The sequence below is a fragment of the Odocoileus virginianus genome, chromosome 31 (genome assembly GCF_023699985.2).
Source record: "Odocoileus virginianus isolate 20LAN1187 ecotype Illinois chromosome 31, Ovbor_1.2, whole genome shotgun sequence".
Classification (NCBI taxonomy): domain Eukaryota; kingdom Metazoa; phylum Chordata; class Mammalia; order Artiodactyla; family Cervidae; genus Odocoileus; species Odocoileus virginianus.
The window spans coordinates 25363566-25382556 of record NC_069704.1 but is presented as its reverse complement, the minus strand read 5'-3'; the positions used below and the strand labels follow the sequence as shown (position 1 = coordinate 25382556).

At 38.4% G+C, this 18991-nt stretch overlaps 1 protein-coding gene and 1 long non-coding RNA gene across 4 annotated transcripts in view; one reads left to right on the top strand and one right to left on the bottom strand.

The window, feature by feature from the left end:
* Positions 1–312: 312 nt before the first annotated feature.
* On the bottom strand, positions 313–12686 carry LOC110137545 (uncharacterized). 2 transcript variants are annotated; one of them, XR_011484965.1, is made up of 6 exons: positions 12275–12686; positions 11670–11827; positions 9410–9489; positions 8589–8789; positions 2253–2393; positions 313–771 (listed from the first exon to the last, which is right to left on the bottom strand). It is a non-coding gene; the product is annotated as an uncharacterized lncRNA (long non-coding RNA). The 2 variants fall into 2 exon arrangements; XR_011484966.1 differs by having other exon boundaries at positions 2253–2353.
* A 56-nt stretch (positions 12687–12742) lies between these two features.
* Positions 12743–18991, top strand: part of SPTLC1 (serine palmitoyltransferase long chain base subunit 1) — a 59964-nt gene continuing 53715 nt past the window's right edge. Inside the window, exons 1-3 of one of the 2 annotated variants that reach the window (XM_020893973.2) lie at positions 12743–12851; positions 15684–15791; positions 18057–18151. In XM_020893973.2, coding sequence (XP_020749632.1) covers positions 12795–12851; positions 15684–15791; positions 18057–18151 — 260 coding nt within the window. In that variant the 5' untranslated portion in view covers positions 12743–12794. Of the gene's footprint in view, positions 12852–15683; positions 15792–18056; positions 18152–18991 lie in introns of those variants that run through there. The other variant, XM_070459420.1, reaches the window with a different exon arrangement.

The window sequence follows — 18991 nt, the reverse complement described above, 5'->3', positions numbered from 1 at the left end:
CACTACCAAATCATCTACCCTTTAAGACTTCCTCTAAGACTCTGTTCCCTAAGAAACTCAAGTTACAGGGTCACATCAGGACACTTAGGTTGAGTATGTGATAAAATACATTAGTTTCTACAAAATTAATTTAAACTTCCTTAAGAGGGCTCTCCTAATTATGTTAATCTGGACTTTTAGAAAAATGTGTAATAGTTATCCAAGACTTGAAAGATAAATAGGATTCTATGACATTATGAACCGTTTATTTATAGTATCCTGAACTGAAACAATAATTTCAGTAAGCATAAAATAAACTCTTGCTTAAGTAAAATGGAGCTTACTATTGGGACAATCTAAGATCACCCTGTTGAAGCTTTACAGGATTTAGGATCCAGAATAATTTTTTAAATGATCCAGTGTTTATACAGTAACAGTGTAGGGAGGTATGGGTGAAGGTGAGGGAGTAAAACACAGTCATTCACATATTTCTTAATTGTGTGTTGAGTATCCACTCAATTCTTGGGAAAACAGGGACAAAAATATTTTCCCAGCTCTTTAGTTAATGGAGAAGGCAGGCATTAATTCAAACATACACAACTACATACTTAGGTTTTATTACAAGGAATCAAGAAGTGCAGAGTTCTAAAAAGAAAAAAAAAAAAAGTAGAGTCCTGAGAGACCACATAACTCAGGGAGGGGGAACTCCCTGAGAAAGTAGTGTTTGAGCTGAGATCTGAAGGATATATGTCTCAGATCGAGGCTGGGAGAAGACAGCATTCTAGGTACATCCTGCCGAGATACACAGACAAGAAGAAGGAAAAGGTTAGTGGGCAATACAGCACAAGACAAAGGATGGTTGAAGACTGGGCTTTATGTAATGATGTGGCAGGTACCATGGCACATCCAATGCTATACCTTATTTTCTAAAACCAGAACCCCATTTTATTGAGGCAGTGGGCAGAGAACACTTGATCTCAGTGAAGGTAGGCCCAGGTCCAAGGCTCAAAATATTTGTCATAATTGGTTGGCTAATTCTATGCCTCCTTTCCCAGTGACTAGCAAAGAGCTGGCAAGTGACCAGTTCTAATCAATAAAGGAAAAAATGGAAGAACGCTGGAGGGTCACTGGGAAAAATCAGATTTTCAAGCAAAACTTCAGAGGTCAAGAGAAGACATCCTTTTCGCCTTACCCCTCTTGTCCTGACTCTATGTGACAGGGTGGCACTGTGGTCATCTGGAACCCATGACAATCCTAACAACACAAAGCCACCAGGCTGAAATGGCCGAAAGGAAAAGTAGCATCTGGGTCCTTGACTGTGCTGAGCCTCTGCGCAAATCCTGGAGCTGTCTCCCCCAGGCTTTATGATATGTAGGATCACTTAAGGCCATTGTTTAAGTCACTGTTGGTCAGTCCTCTTAATTACAGCCAAATGCAACCAAAACTGGTATGTTTGGGAAGGTATTCGTTTCAGTGATCGGTTGTTAAGTCGTGAATCACCTCAGAACTTAATGGCAAAAAGCACCAATTTATTATTATCTCACTGTTCTGTAGGTTGATTGTGCTCAGCTGGGCAGTTATCACTTGCGATCTTAGAGGAGGTTGTGCAAATTTAGAAGCTGGGACTTGCAGTCATGTGAAAGTTCAGCTGGGCCAAATGTCCCAAGTGACTCACTGATGTGCTGTTGTCTGGGAGCTCAACTGGGGCCGTCAACCATCATGCCTATTCATGGCCTCTACATGTGGCTTTAGCATCATGGAATCAAAAAGTTGTTTCCTTGCTCTTAAGAAAAAAGACCTCAGGAAACCAGTCTTTCTTTGCCCGGATATGAACATGGAATCATGCAGAACTGATTATCATCAGCTGTTGTCTTATAACCAGGGAATAATACTGGTCTGAAAAAACTCACAGTAGAGTGGTTTCCTACAGGGAGTATTCTAAAGAAAGACTTTTCCTAGAGGTTCAGGTGGAAAAAGTAAAGCTCTTTATGATCCACCTTCATATGTTACATGGCATCATTGGTCAAAAGCAAATTGCAAAGCCAACTCAGATTCAAGATGCGAATACCAGGAGGTATAATTCGATGGGAAGATAATCTTTGAAGACTAGCTTCCATACTGTTTACGGATTATAAGTGATAAGTGGCATAGTCAGATAGCTATTATATTGAATGGATTGGTGAAAAAGAAGATAAAATGAGGAGACCAGTGAAGGGGACTGTGATTGACTCCATTATCCATTCTATTCTTCCCACTGTGTACCAGTGAATTACCTCTTTGCTCCTTTACACTTGGTGATTCAAGAATGGGCAGATCTAAGCCAGTGTCGGCCAAGCAGAGCTCTCAGGATCTCTGAAAAAGTTGGTTCCTTGCCCTTAAGAAAAAAAAACCTCAGGAAACCAGTCTTTCTTTGCCTGGATATGAACATGGAAGCATGCAGAATTGATTACCATCAGCTGCTGTCTTATAACCAGTGAGGAATACTTGTCTTAAAATTACCTTGATACTGGTCTTACAAAGAATTTCTGCTCTGGACAGTGGAACACAGATCTCAGAAAAATCAGAGTCCTCAATGGCTTTGTTGAGTTACAGGACTAGAGCTATTCAGGGATGACCTGAACCTCAATTTTTTAATTTCTCACAAATTATTTGAATGCTGAGATTTAAGGAATTTTCAGAGTTAATTTCATTATGCCAACAAATCTATTTGATTTTAGATACAAACAGCAATCTTTCTACATCCCAAAATAAGATATTATTCCACTGTGCAATTCACAGAAATTACCAATAACAGCAACTGACATATAATGCTAAATATGTTAGGTAAAATATTATAAAGGACAGTTAAGGATACAACTTTAAAAAATTTTGCTTTTTCCAATTTAGTACATATATATATATATACGTGTGTGTGTGTGTGTGTGTGTGTGTGTGTGCACACTCAGTTGTTTGGTTGTGCTGGGCTCTTTCCAACCCAATGGACTGTAGCCCACCAGGTTCCTCTGTCCATGGGATTTCCAAGGTAAGAATACTGGAGTGGGTTGCCATTCCCTCTCCAGATAATCTTCTATACAAAATATATACATGCTTATGTATATTATATCTTGAGAATTTAGATAAAAGAACAAGATTTACTTTCTTTAAAAAAATCAGTCCTGGTTCACCCTTCCTCACCCCACATTCCCATTTCGAAAAAGACAAAGTTATTTCTAAAAATTGCTTTTTGTTTTTAAACAGCATGCTGTTCCGCTATTTATTCGTGCTATTCTGCTATGATGTTTTCATTTTGCCATTGTTTGTTAAGAGCTTACCTTACCTCCAGGCTGGTACCTTCTATCAGATGAGTGGTGGCATTCGATTAGAAATAAAGTGTACAATAAATGTAATGTGCTTGAATCATCCCCAAGCAATCCCCTCTATCCTCATCTGTGGAAAAACTGTCTTCCATGAAACCAGTACCTAGTAAAAAAGGCTGGGGACCACTAATATAGAAGATGAATATTCAGGTGTCTTACATTGTCTCTCATACACATTTCACCAACTCCAATCTTTCCATTTTTCATTGAAGTTCATTCATAGTGTTTCTATTACAAAATGACTTTGGACATTGTTCACTGTCAAGCCAAATAGCGATTCATCTCTATAACATTTTTCTTCTGTTTTTTTTTTTTTTCTTTCCTTGCTGTTGGACCTACTTAGGTCCATTCCTTCTGCCCTTCATCATTTTAATCCAATTTGGCCTAGCTACACTTAGCCCTGACCACAGCTGTCATCTTGGAATTTTCTTCCCTTTTTTTCTCCCTGAGGTGCCCCATGTCATCTGCTTTCTTGTTCTGCTTACTCATTTGGGTGTGGCATATCACTCAGGAGTTTCTTGAGAAAGAGTACCAAAGTATATCAGTTATTAAGAACTTGTTTGCCAGGCATTAGTGCTACTCACCAAAATTTCTGGCTCTGTTTTCCAAACATGGGCTAGCAACATACCTTCTTGCCATATGAATAAAAAGGGCATGTCACCTAATGCCAGAGCACTAATTGCTAGTGCGAGCCTGGCAGCGATACAACTTTAGGTGATGTCCAGGAAGGTGGCTTTTGTGTTGGCCCGGAACATGAAGAAGAGAGACATTGCAGAAGCTCCTCTAATCTCAAATTTATGAAGGGAGGTAGCATCAGTTCAGTTCGGTTCAGTTCAGTCACTCAGCTGTGTCGACTCTTTGAAACCCCATGGACTACAGCACTGCAGGCTTCCCTGTACATCACTAACTCCCGTAGCCTACTCAAACTCATGTCCATTGAGTTGGTGATGCCATCCAACCATCTCATCCTCTGTCGTTCACTTCTCCTCGCACCTTCACTCTTTCCCAGCATCAGGGTCTTTTCCAATGAGTTACTTCTTTGCATCAGGTGGCCGAAGTATTGGAGTTTCAGCTTCAGCATCAGTCCTTCCAATGAATATTCAGGACTGATTTCCTTTAGGGGTGACTGGTTGGATCTCCTTGCGGTCCAAGGGACTCTCAAGAGTCTTCTCCAACACCACCTTTCAAAAGCACCAATTCTTCAGTGTTCAGCTTTCTTTATAGTCTAACTCTTACATCCATACATGACTACTGAAAAAACCATAGCTTTGACTAGATGGTCTTTTGTTGGTAAAGTAATGTCTCTGCTTTTTAATATGCTGTCTAGGTTGGTCATAGCTTTTCTTTCAAGGAGCAAGCGTCTTTTAATTTCATGGCTGCAGTCACCATCTGCAGTGATTTTGGAGCCCCAAAAAATAGTCTCTCACTGTTCACATTGTGTCCCCATCTGTTTGTCATGAAGAGATGGGACTGGATGCCATGATCTTAGTTTACTGAATGTTGAGCTTTAAGACAACTTTTCATTCTCCTTTTTCTCTTTCATCAAGAGGCTCTTTAGTTCTTCTCCACTTTCTGCCATAAGGGTGGTATCATCTGCATATCTGAGGTTATTGATATTTCTCCTGGCAATCTTGATTCCAGCTTGTGCTTCATCCAGCCCAGCATTTCTCATGCTGTACTCTGCATATAAGTTAAATAAGCAGGGTGACTCTATACGGCCTTAATGTACTCCTTTCCTGATATGGAACCAGTCTGTTGTACCATGTAGCATACGTAAGAAATAAACTGGTTATAATAAGCCACAAAGATTTGGGGGATGGTTGTTACTGCAGCATCACCTAGGTGATCCTAATTTATATGCACTGTGTATCTTCATTCTATTTCTATTAATTATGGACAGTTAATGATAGAATCCTTTGTTGGAAATCATTTCCTTCAGAAGTCTGAAGGCCCTGCTCTACTGTCTAGTTTCTAATAATACTGAGAAGCCTGATGCCATTTTACACTTGATCCTTTTTGTGTGACTATTTTATCTCCTCTTTTAGAAGATTTAGGAGCTTTCTATATTCTCATTTTTCTTCATCTTTACAAAGTGTAAGTAGTTGTGGGACTTCTAATATTCAGTGGGTTGGGCACTTGAGGGAGTTTTTCAATCTGGAAACTCATGTCCTTTGGGGAATTTTCTTAGAGTATGTCTTAGCTTGCTTCCTCTCCACCTTTTCTCATGTACTACCTTTCTGGAACTCAAGTTTTTTAATCTTTCAGTTCCTAAACTTATTCTCTCATCTCTATGTCTTTTGTCCCTAATTTTTTTAACCTCTGTGCTTTTGTTTTGCTTTCTGGAACACTGCTTCAACTTTATCTTTCAAGACCTTTAGTACATTCTTTCATTTCTGCTTCCATGCTTTTAATTCTGAAGAGTTCTTCCTTATTAGCTAGATGTTCATTTTTATGACACATGGCTCTTGCCTTGTGGTTGCATTATATTCTTCTTTTTTTCCCTGAAAATATATTTTTTCCTTCTTCATTTCACATTAACTGTGTTTCCCCAAGTTCTTAAATAAGCTTTTTGAGTTTACAATAGTTTTAGATTTACAGAAAAAAATGGTGAAGGTAGTAAAAATCCTACATAACTCACAACTAGTTCCCCTATTATTAAACAGTGTACACTTGTATGGTACATTTGTCACAGCTAAAAAGTCACTTGGGTCAAGTCCTTTTTATTCCTTGTTTTAGTGTTTTTCTTTCATATTAAAGGATTTTTCAACTTTGTGGTGAATCTTGGATGGCCATTCATATTGAAAAGTTAGGGAAATCTTGATACATAAAGTAAATGGGGTTTTACTGGGCTTTAATTAAAAAGTCTGTTCAGAGGCTATGGTAAAGTCTCTCACTATATTAACATTCATTTTATTCAATCTCTGAGTGGCAGCAGTCCAAGGTAGGAAAAAATTAAAATTTTAGAAAAAAATTTTAACTTTAGAAATATTTTTCAAATGTACTAATACCTAATATGATCAAATAGAAGTTATATCTGAGGAAATGTGATTAACGGAGAAAACAGAAGACAATTTTAAAGTAAATGCAGTTAATACACCCAGAAAGGAGTGCTTTAAGGCATAGCCTTTATATTTCTTTTCTTCTGTATCTACACTTGATTTCATTTCTATTCCTGATCTCGCCTCTGAACTCAGATCCAAACATCCACATGTCTTTGGGACATCTCCACATGTATGTCTAACATATATATTTCATATATATATGTATTTCATATATTTAAAACTTGCTCACCTTATCTTTACCATCTCATAAAAGGGTACTGCCATTTACTCATTGATTCAGGATAAAGACCTAAGAGCATCCTGATCCTCCTTTCTCTCCCAACCCCCAATAGCGAATCCTATCAGCTCTACCTTCAGATGATATCTCTGGAATGACGACTTCGCACCTCAACCAAGTTTACCAACTGCATCTAAATCAGGAGTTTTGCAGGAACTTCCCTTACCTTTATGAATGTTGAGTTTTAAGACAACTTTTTCACTCTCCTCTTTCACTTTCATCAAGAAGCTGTTTAGTTCTCCTTTGTTTTCTGCCATGGTGGTTATGTATGGATGTGAGAGTTGGACTATAAAGAAAGCTGAGAGCTGAAGAACTGATGCTTTTGAACTGTGGTGTTGGAGAAGACTCTTGAGAGTCCTTTGGACTACAAGGAGATCAAGCCAGTCAATCCTAAAGAAAATCAGTCCTGAATAATCATCGGAAGGACTGATGCTGAAGCTGAAACTCCAATACTGATATGAAGAACTGACTCATTGGAAAAGACCCTGATGCTGGGAAAGATTGAAGGTGGGAGGAAAAGGGGACTACAGAGGATGAGATTGTTGGATGGCATCACCAACGCAATAGACATGAGTTTGAGTAGGCTCTGAGAGTTGGTGATGGACAGGGAAGCCTGGCATACTGCAGTCCACGGGGTTGCAAAGAGACAGACATGACTGAGCAACTGAACTAACTGAACTGACCCTTACCTTACAGTTACCTCACATCTTTGGTGTTGCTTGAATTTCCAAAACATTTTCTCATCACTTGGTCTTTCCTCCACCTAGATCACTCTTTCACCAAAGATTCATACATTTCATTTCTTTAACGTTGTTCTGTTCTAACAACATCTCTTCAGAGGGCCTTCCCTATGCACTCTCTATAATTCCTTATCTCTGTACATACTTTCCTTTTCTTCATAGCATTTCATAACACTAAGCCATGTTATCTGTTTATTATCTGTCTATTAGTTAGAGTGTAAGCTCCAGGAGGGCAGGGATATGAGTATTTTGTGCATTTCTATGCTCCAGTGCCTTAGGAAGTAAGTGCTCAACATGTTGATGAATGAATGAATTCCACATCTAGAATTTTAAACAATTAGCCTTTCTAGAAATTAAAAATGATCACTGAAATTAGATTTTAAATCAATGATCAGATGGGCTGAATAAGAACAACTAAAAATAAAGAGGATTAGAAAGCTGACACCAGGAAGTCTACCAAAATGAAACTTAAAAGGACAAACATTGGCAATTTGAAGAAAAAGTTAATGTATATAAAATATAAATATATACATATAAAGAAAAAGCAGTTCTTCATTGTGGTACAACATGCACACGTAACAAATTTTACAACTTTAACCACTTTTAAGTGTGTAATTCAACACCATTAAGAATTCTTTTATGTGCTAAGTGACTAATTGTATATCTTCTTTGGTGAAATGTCAGCTCAAATCTCTTGTCCATTTTTTGACTTGGTAGTTTGTTTTTTGTTGTTGTTCAGTTGTAGAGGTTCTTTATTCTGAATGTTAATTTCTTACCTGTTATGTAGTTTTCAAATAATTTCTCCCATAAATAAATTTTTTAAAAAAAAATCACATAAGTGAAATAGAAATAGTCAAAAAAATTGTTCTAGAACTGAAGAAAGACATGATGCTTCAGCCTGAAACAAACCACCTGGTACCCAAAATAAACAAAGAATGTTTAACATTACTAAAAATAATACTTGTATGTGTATGTTGTGTTAGTTTCAGCCTACTGATAAGTGATACTGTTGGTTAGCAATGCCTGAGACATTTGCCCAGGGCCTGTATTACTGTGGCAGCCTCCACAGGCATTTCCCTGACCTGGCCTGGGCCTTGTGAATCTTATTATCACTGCAGTATGCACTTCAGCAGAAACCATAAGAGAACTTTAAAAAACAAGATTTATTACTCACAGGTTTTGGAGAGTCCACAGCATGCTTCAGGGCCACACTGTGAAGTCATGGGGTGGGAGAGGTGGAGAGGGAGAGAGAACTTGGAGAGAATCTGGAGCTCTGCCTTTGTTAGGGTCCAAGGTTGGGGAGCTTAGGGTTTTGCAGGTTCACTCTGTTGAAGAAGACATTTTTCCTCCAACCTTGTAGATTCGTCTGGGTAGTCTCAGAATCAAATTGACATGAAACAGATTAACAGGAGAAAATCACACAAAAATTTAATAACAATGTGTACATTGTAGAGACCCAGGAAAACTGGGTAACTCGGCAAAATGGCAGAAATTCTCACTTTACATATCATCTTTGGCTAGAGATAAAATAGGATGTTGTGGGTAGTGGTTTGGGACTTCAAAGAGGAGGAAAGCAATTTACATGGATATGGAAAAGCAAATGTTTGATAAACAAATGTCTGTTGGGTCTGCAGAGGGGAACAGAGAGGAATTCTAACAAGCACTTTGCTAGGTTCCTGTCTACATGCCCAGTTCATACCATAGTTATCTATGGTGATAGCCCCCTACCTGAAACAGCTTTTCTATCTACATTCTTTGAGCAGTTAGGAGGAAGGTCAAAGGTTCTTTCTGAGTCTTTTGGGCTTTGACTTTTTTCAGCTCAAAATAATTTGCATGCCAAAGAAACATTTTGGAGGGGGCAAATTTTGCTCCTTTGCAGTCCCACTTTTGAAACTTCAATTAAGTTTCACGGTCCAGAAGTTAAATTGATAGATTGTTTTATATCTCTTTGAACCAGTCTCTTAGTCCTGATAACAGATCAGTTTAGTTACTTACTTCAGGAAGTGGAGATGCAGGTGGGCTCTCAAAGTTAGGTCTAAGGGTATGGGCAGTCAGGTATTTAATAAGAGGCGTTTCTACGGAGATGAAAGAAAAACAATGCTTAATGATTAGAGCACATTGTAAACCCACTGTCTTGAGTCCCAAGAGCTGCCAGCCCAGATTTCTCGGTCAGATCTGAAGATCTTTTGCAGTTTGGAATGTCTCTGAGGATGTCTTTGGGTGTTTAGGTAAATTTTCTGTTGGCTTACATAGCAATAAGCACAAAGATTGTCTAACCATGGGCTATTGTGGTCATCTCTCTTAAATTTATATCAAGTTATTCATTTTCAGTCTGCAGAGATTCAGGAAAAGAGAAGTTTTAGTTCCTAATGATTCCAAGTCAAAAGTGGGAGAAACATTGAAAACATTAGTTTGAACTTTATAGTAAAACTTTTGAGGGAACTAGGAGAATTCAGGATCCAGTTCCGCTAACTAGTGGAAAAGCAAAACCTTGAATATAACTAACAGAACTAGAATCTAGTATCTATAACTGTGTATTAAATTTCTACTGAAAAACATTTTTCTCTAATATCACCTTTATTTCTAACAGATAGCTGAATAAACACTAGATTGTAAAACAAGCTTAGTTTCATTAAACCTGGCCTGATTACTTAAATACGTCCAGAAAAAATGATGATTGACCATAAAAGCTTTTTAAAATTTGCTTTGCTGGAACTTTTCACAAGGAATTCTAAGTTAAATTTTTATTTGCCTATGGAGGCCACAAAGTCATGAAGCCACACCAAGGACTTGCCATCAGATTTGCCTGTAATACTTATATATTTGGGTGAATTCTTCTCTGTATTCTTGTCATCTCTTCTTAATCTCTTCTGCATCTGTTAGGTCCATACCGTTTCTGTCCTTTATTGAGCCCATCTTTGCATGAGATCTTCCCTTGGTATCTCTAATTTTCTTGAAGAGATCTCCAGTCTTTCCCATTCTATTGTTTTTCTCTATTTCTTTGCATTGATCACACAGGAAGCCTTTTTATCTCTCACTGCTGTTCTTTGGAACTCTGCAACCTAATAAGTTTAATATTACTCTTTTGAGATTTTTTCAGGGGCCTTCTGAAAAATCTCAAAGTTAGCTTGAGGTCAAAAAGGCTTTATCCAGAATTTGATTTGGAGAAATTTGTCAAATATATCAAAAGGTTTTAAAACACTCATTCAAATAGGATCATACGTCACTATAAATGAATATTTATTCACTTAACCAAAGTGACAATAAAATATTTCAAAGGCAAATACAGAAAATTACAACAAACTACTTAAGAGGTAAATAAATTCAATAGTCTGCTATCAAACAGATTGATATTGCAAGAAAACTTTGTCCTCTTAACAGACAGAGAAAATAAAATTCTAGTTTTGCAGCAGCTTTGTGGTTTTTGCCACACTGAGTGGCCTGTGGGATCTTAGTTCCTGACCAAGGATCAAACCCATGCACTCTGCAGTGGAAACAGAGCCTTAACCCCTGAACTACCAGGGAATTCCCAGCAACAGCTTAGTTTTAATATTAAAATTCATTCATTTAATTAAATTTATTTTAACCTTAGCCAGTCCTAAGCACACACAAAACTTTTCTCAGGGTTTCTTTTCCATAAGCCTCTATATAACTTCTTTCTTTTATATATTCAAATTTTGTCCTATGCTTTCCCTTCCTCTTTTTTTTTTTTTTAAACTTCTTTTTAGGACAAAATTACTTGTGTTCCCCTTAGCAAAATGCATTTCTACTCCTTGTACATTTTTTCCATACATAAGAAGATGTTTTTCTTACTAATTTTAATTGCATATTAATTACAATTCTTAACCCTTAGAAACTTTAATTTCTAAGAAAACAGCAGTAAGTGATTGTGAACTGCTTGTTATACCAATAGTTTTTGGTTGGCAACCTTGTGACTATATTTCATAATTTCCAGAAACATACATTTCCTCATAACATAATGATTTTCTTAATCTGGTACATGACATGTTTCTAATAAATCTAAACATATTTAGTTTTGCTATAATAAAAAGACAAAAATAAGTAAGAGACTTAGGCAATTAATATTTCAGTATTTTATCATATTTGGAAATGATTTAGACTTTTGATGAATTTTCATCATTTAATTTTATTTACAGAAAAGCTATACAGTTTTAAGTTACCAAATGATTTTGGAAGATACTTTTATCTCACTTTCATCTAAATCATTTGTCCCCCCAGATTATATTTAGATCACCTTTGAAAACTTCAGGTGACATCCAATCCTTGTGGTCAGGAAGATCCTCTTCAGAAGGAAATGGCAACCCACTTCACTATTCTTGACTGGGAAATCTCATGGACAGAGGAGCCTGGCAGGCTACAGACCATGGAGTCTCAAAAGACAGGACTTGGCGACTACCAACAGAACAACAACACTTTCAAATATTTAAAATTGATCAAGCCCTTCTGGAGAGCAGTATGGCAGTGTTTACTGACATCAACATGCACACTGAGTAAAATCTGACTTTGGGGAAACCTGTTGGAAATACCCCAACATGCACAGAAAGACATACACACATCCATGGTTACTGAGCATTGTTTGTAACAGGTGAAAAAGTGGGGCGGGGGGGAATGAGCCACCAGGGAAGCCCCCCAAAATAGAAAGTCTTAAATAAAATATGATGAGAAATACACAGAACAAGTTACAATAAATAGGCTTCTTCATTGGTTATAAATACAACATTTACAGCCCCAGAAAGAAAAAAGAAGAGAAGACAATTGTGCAACAGTATTATCCCTATGCTCCCAGTTATATTTAAGAAATCCAACCGAAGTATGCGCACATCACGTTTGGGTACCTACGCTCTTGAAGGTTCCACAGCTAACTGCTATACGGCTTAATACGTACAAATCCTTACACGGTAAGTGGTATAGTTAGTTGTCTTGTTTTTTTTTTTTTTTTTTAATTATAATGCATTCTTGCATTACTTACATAATTTAAAAGTAAAGAATATGTTTGCGATTGCATAATAACTCCCTGAACCCAACTGCCTGCCAAGCGTGAGGGTCATCTATTACAACCCCTCCATCCCAAGAGCCCAGCACAGGGTCCAGCAGTTAATGGCCTGGCTGTGAACACATGATGCGGAGACCAGCCTGCCGATTCTCACCACTCCCCACACCCTTGAGAGATCCTAAGGTCAACATTCACCACACCAGGGTAATCCTCCCTCGGACAACGCAGCTGCCAGCCACCCAAAACGCAGGCGCGAGAAGGCGGTGCCAACTCCCGGCAGCCCCGCCTCCCGGGCACCTAGACGTCACTGGGCCGCGCCGCGCAGTTTCTGAAGAGCCTTCCGGAAGGGAGTCCCGGCCGCTAACTATGGCGACGGCCGCGGAGCAGTGGGTACTGGTGGAGATGGTACAGGCTCTCTACGAGGTAAGCTTGGCGACTTCAGGGGCTCACGACCACACCCAACCCTGGGGAAGTGGGACCTTTTGTGTGGATTTTTGTTCTGAGGCCTAGGCGGGCCTGGCCCAGTCACGCCCGGACCCTCCGCGTCGCTCCCTGGAAGGGCTCACAGGCACACATTTCCGGGCGGCGGAATGTTGCGAGGCGCGGGTGGGAGCCGAGCTGGGGGTCTCGATTTGCTCTCCATCGAGCGGAGAGCCCTCTCCAGGTCCTGTCCGGATACAGGAGAGAGGCTAATCAAAAGCCAGAGCTGCTAAAACGGGAGAGATGAAAGTAAAATGGAAAATCTCAGTCTGGAGGGGTCCTTGGAACTGTGGAGCAGGTAATAGGGGAAAAAATAATAAGTAGGAGTTTGTTTTTGTTGGGAGATAGCCGAATGAAGTGTTGGAAGGGAAGCCGAATGATTTAGGAATATGAAATAGTCGTTCTTCCGCATACGTCCCATTTTCTGTCTTGCAGAGATACAACTACTTTAGTAAATCTCTGAAGAAAGACTAGTTAAGGGATGTTTTTTGAAAGGCCAGCCATTTCAGGTAGTAAGATAATATAAAATTTAAATGTCGTTCTTGTAGAATGTTCATTCGACATTTAGTGAGTTTCCCAGCACTGTACAGTAGAACTTTCTGCTTGTTCTCTGAGCTGTTCAGTAGCCACTAAACACATGTGGCTATTAAGCACTTGAAAAGTGGCTAGTACAGCTGAAGGACTGAATATTTCATTTAATTTAGATATGTATTTAAATAGTTGAATGGTGCTAGCGACTACAGTGTTGGACAGCACAGATGTAAATACTAGAAGTAGTGCAGTGAGCGAACCGGTAAAACTCGCTGTGCTTATAGAACTCACATTCATGTAAAGTGAATCTCAGTTTTCTTTCGATAATTTTCTTAAAACTTAATATTGCACGTACTGGCAGCGGTGATGATGAAAGATGCGTCAGGACCCATCAGGACTTTTTGGACATGAAAACAAAAAACAGTTAAGAGAGACAGTATGGCTTAGGAGATGTCCAACCATAGGTTAATCATAGTGACTGTGAAAGTGAAAGTCACTCAGTCTTGTCCCACTCTTCTAGACTCCCTGGACTTCTCCAGGCCAGAATGTTGGAGTGGGTAGCCTTTCCCTTCTCCAGGGAATCTTCCCAATCCAGGGATCAAACCGAGGTCTCCTGCATTGTAGGTGGATTCTTTACCTGCTGAGCCACAAGGGAAGCCCAAGGATTCCGGAGTGGGTAGCCTATCCCTTCTCCAGCGGATCTTCCCAACCCAGGAATCCAACTGGGGTCTCCTGCATTGCAGGCGGATTCTTTACCAATTGAGCTGTCAGTGACTAAGAAGAACCACTAAAATTTAAGATTTGTGTTTCAGAAATGAATAACTTCTACTGTATATTGTTGCTGCCTTTCTGAAGACTGCCCTTTGATTATGTAACTTCTCATACCTTAGTACTGACCATGAGTGAGACTTGAGAGAAGTCCTCCTGGATGTTTTTCCTAGTGAAGAAAAGAACTTGCATTTATAATTTTTATTAATTTACTAGACATTTCAGCTTTTCTTAGGATGATGTCTTTGCGGAGTGGAATGTTTAACTGGTGACTTGGATATTTGTTTGTCAGCTATGATCCAATTATTGATAAAACCAAAAGGGTTTTGTTTTGTTTTTTTTTTTTTTTAGTAGAGCCCTTATTCTTAAATGAATTATATTCAGGAGGGATCAGCAAATTTTAAAAATAATCTTAGATTTCTGGTTTTGCTTCTAATTTCTGTGTACCTTGGATGTAGAATTTAAAGTCTTGTTGTGTACTGGTGCATAGATAACATGTATGCAGTTTTAAAGGTACCTGTGCAGTGATCTGAAAGTTTATATATGCATTTGTCAGCAGGTTCCCTGTCACCACCTCAGAATTTTTTGAACTACTGTGAATCATCACTTTCTGTCTAATGCTTTACAGTAGTTTGTATTTACATTTCTAAATACCTCTTTTAAATGGCTTTTCAATGACAACCTATTGGAATACAGCACTCCATAACTGACTGATGGGGATTCAGTTGATATCTGGAATCTTCTACATGCACTTGGTGTGTTTAGTTGTATAAAACCTAAAAGTCAGCTAGCTTGGCCTTTATCCTGGAAATGTACAGTTGAAAAGACCTGACATGGATAATTTCATTAAGGTAAATTTTTGCCTGTTGACATGGAAAACACTACATACTTTTGGGGAGCTATGGTAGAAAAGAGACATGCTATTTCTTTAAGCATTAGTAAAGTCTTTCTGCCATGTTCCAAGGAGAATTTAAAGAGGCTTATCAGGGATACAGAAAATGTCATAAGATGTGCAAAATTCTTTGAAAATTGTGGAAACTGGTTTCCAAATAATTCTCAGTTCATCCGGGTATGCGAAGGTGATAGAAGGCTTGTGATGCTGCAAAATGTTTGTTACAGTCATTTCGTACCAGTAAAAATACAAATTATCTGAAGGATCTGATAGTTAATATTGTTTAATTATTGAAATTCTGTGTCAGATTTTATTTTAAAAACTAATTTTTATTCCTGAAGATGGTTTAAAGGTGCAGTTTTAGAGATTTTTCATGTTAGGAGAAATTGCCTTCTGTTAGAAATGGGAAATGGAATGAGCAGAAATAAAGTGAGCTTTGGAAGTAAATCTTAAGAAGTAGTAAATAGGTTTTGTAAGGGTCATGGGTAGTAGTATGTGCAGGCACATTAAATTATATATGCAGGTTTGGAAATATTTGTTTATTTCTTGTTTTTGTTTTACTTTTGTTTTTTACTCACTCCTAGGCTCCTGCTTATCATCTTATTTTAGAAGGAATTTTAATACTCTGGATAATCAGACTTCTTTTCTCTAAAACTTACAAATTACAAGAACGATCTGATCTTACACTCAAGGTGAGAAGTTAAATTCCTATTTTTATTATTTGGTGTATGATTATAGTTGCTACATCTTTCAAAAAGAACTCGTGGTGGCTCAATTATATATGTTAAAATGTTTTCTGGAATGTAAGGAAAACGAGAATGAACTATCAGGGTAAACGAATTACAGGGAATCCAGGGATAAAGTAAGTACACAAAGAAGTATACCATGTTACAGGCCTTTATAGTTTGCTAGGAGTAAACAGCAGTCTGGAAACGTACTAGACGCTGGAAGGGAAACATGGGCTACTGCTGAATTGCCAGTGTCCACCTATAAGGTTACATGAGTTGCTTGGGAAAAGCAGCACTGTTTCTGAAGCCTGAATGAAAGTTTTCCCTGTGGTCTTCATAAAGGAGATTCAGAATCGGAGAGAATCCTCTCCATTCCACCACTCTCCACCTTGCCACCCCAAATCGAATTTTGATGTGTTCTGTATGGTAAAGGACCCAGCTCAAGCCCAAGTTGGGCAGACCTTGGGAAGAAGTGTCAAAAAGACTTTCAGTGATGCCCCCTGGGGACTGTTAATATGGAGGACCAGGGGTTTGTGGAATCCCCTGCCTCCTCCTGCAGATAGGAACACTGAGTAACTGTGCCCCAGGTATGAAAAAGGAAGAGCAGTTTTGACTGCAGCATGGTTTCTGTGACTTTGATTGTTTCCCTGTCCAGCCTCTATAGCAGTACGCCAGAATACTTAGAGACAGGTACAGTTAGAGATGTTTTCCCACAGAAGTGCCTAAAACTTCAGTTCAGAAGTTCACAAGGCAGCATTAAGTGTAGCACAAAGATGGGCACTGCTCTTTTCTTTGCTGGCTGGAGCATTCACCAGAAGGTGCAAGTGGGATGGAATTACAGCAGTGTGGCAAGTGTTTCCTTGAGTTATCCAGTCCAGAAATCCTGTCTACTTTTTTTCCCTTGGTATTTAGGAACTCCATGTGAATAATTATGTGGCCATGGAACAGATTTCTAGCCCAGCTGTTTAAGGGGTTGATCATTCCTAATAGTCTTAATTTAAGTTTAAGCATATCAGTCCACACAGATGTGCATTTTGAAAGAATATTGCCTAAACATAATTTTAGGATAACCCTCTAAAAGCGAAACTTACCTAGAGCAAGATTCAGTAATCACTGACATCTTACCCTAAAAGCTGTGGAAGGAAAAAAAACAACTGTGTGAGCATTTCTAAAGCTTAACTTAATGGCAGCAAAGAAGAAATGCCCTTCTCAGTTTTACAGATGTGCAGTCTCTTGAATACCAGGCAATCTTGAATTGATTCTGAAATCTGTCTCCATGGTAGCGAGTGGACTGTGTGTATCACACGTGCTCCAGGCTTGTTCAGGCTACTGTTCTCCCATGCAGTTGATTTGTTCAGCTAGCATTTTTGAGTCCCTGAGCTTTAAGAGAATATGCTCCTGGCCATGCCCTAGAGTTGCCTATTAGGAGAAACATACACGGAAGCATTTAACAGAAGTGTGGAAATAGAAATATTAAGAGTGGGCTTATCTAAGGCTAGAATTGCTGTGTCTATCATGTTCATCAGGTGTGCCTCATCTCATTGAGTACATCCAGAGTACATTTTCAAAATTACACTTCCTTTTCTAGTTCAAGAAAGGATAAGAAACTAAAAATAATCAAAATACCTGTAATGCAAGAAATAACAGGTAAAAGGAATAAAGTGGCTTTCTGTGAGAAATTTCCAAACAACTATTTTATAATAATTATTATTAGAGAGTCTTTTGGTATATTTCAGTTTCTTCTGAATCCTTGCCAGTGGCTTGTAGAAACAGTGCTTTGTGGTCTAGTTGATCCCTTCCTATGACTATCATGCCTATAAGAACCTAAGGTGTGGCTGTCTATAATATTTTGCAAGAGGCTGAGCTCACTTAACCTGCAGTCGTGCTTCTTCTCTTTGTGTTGTAGACTTTTTGTTTTATCATCAGTAGCAGTTATACTTCCTACAGTGAAAAATTCTGAACAAAAAATAAAATTAAAAAAAAATTTTCCATCACCTGGGAAGTTTCATGGGAAAAGAGCCTTTAGCCTGAGTTGAGGAAAAAGGTGAGGGGTTAAGTGTCCAAAACTCAGTAGTGATTTAGTGTCACTTCCAGCCACAGCGTCTGGACCTCTTTCTAGCAGCATGTTCATTACGATGGCATCATTACAACAAACAGTTTAGATACTGCTAGAGTTAAGCTGTCCAGTAAGGAGCACTGCGCTGTACTTTAACAGCTTTTCTCTTGTAGGAAAAAGAAGAATTGATTGAAGAGTGGCAACCAGAGCCTCTTGTTCCTCCTGTCTCAAAGGACCATCCTGCTCTCAACTACAACATTGTTTCAGGGTAAATTGGTTTTGCTAGTCGAGGGCTGGTGTTTGGTTTCCTGAAAGTAAATTCAGCAAAGTATATGTTGGTTTATATAGTATTCCCTTTTTAACTGAAATAAGACTTTCAGAAATTTCTGGAGATCGGAAATGCTCTTTAACAGTCTCCAGTTTGGGTTTCAGAGTTTGTCTCTTTCAAACAAAATATCTATTTTTTCAAAGTAATACAGACATAATATTTCAGATGGTGAGACAGTGAAATGAAAAACAACATTTCTCCTTTTTCCCCACCTGGTTTGTTTCTGATTTTAGATTTGTTGCAGACCTTCATAACTAGATAGTAATGGTGTGCTTGCACCACTGTTTCTTGGTTGATTAATATGGACAGTCCCTTTTGACTCTTACAGTATGAATTACGAAACTTCAACTCACTCTGGTCCCTTCTGGCTTCCAGTGTTTTATCTGTGTTTATTTTTAGTTCTTCTGTTTCAGTATAGAGAAAATATTAGACACATAGTATCCAGCAAGAAGTAATAGGTATTAGCATTTTGCTGTGTTTACTTCAAATCTGTTTTTTAAAAGAAATAGAGCATTAGAAATACAGTTGATCCTTGAAAACTATGGGAGTTAGGGGTGCTGACCCTCCATGCAGTCAGAAACCTACATCTAAATTATAGTCAGCCCTCCAGATACATGGTTTTAATACATCCCTCCAGATACGTGGTTTTACTCCTATTTACTATCTTGAAGTTGGTGGATGTTCCTTTGCTCATATTTATACTTTTACAACAGTTTGCCTGTTGCCGTGAAAGTTTTCAGTATTCGTTTTAGAAATATGATGCAGCATATTCTCTTGAGA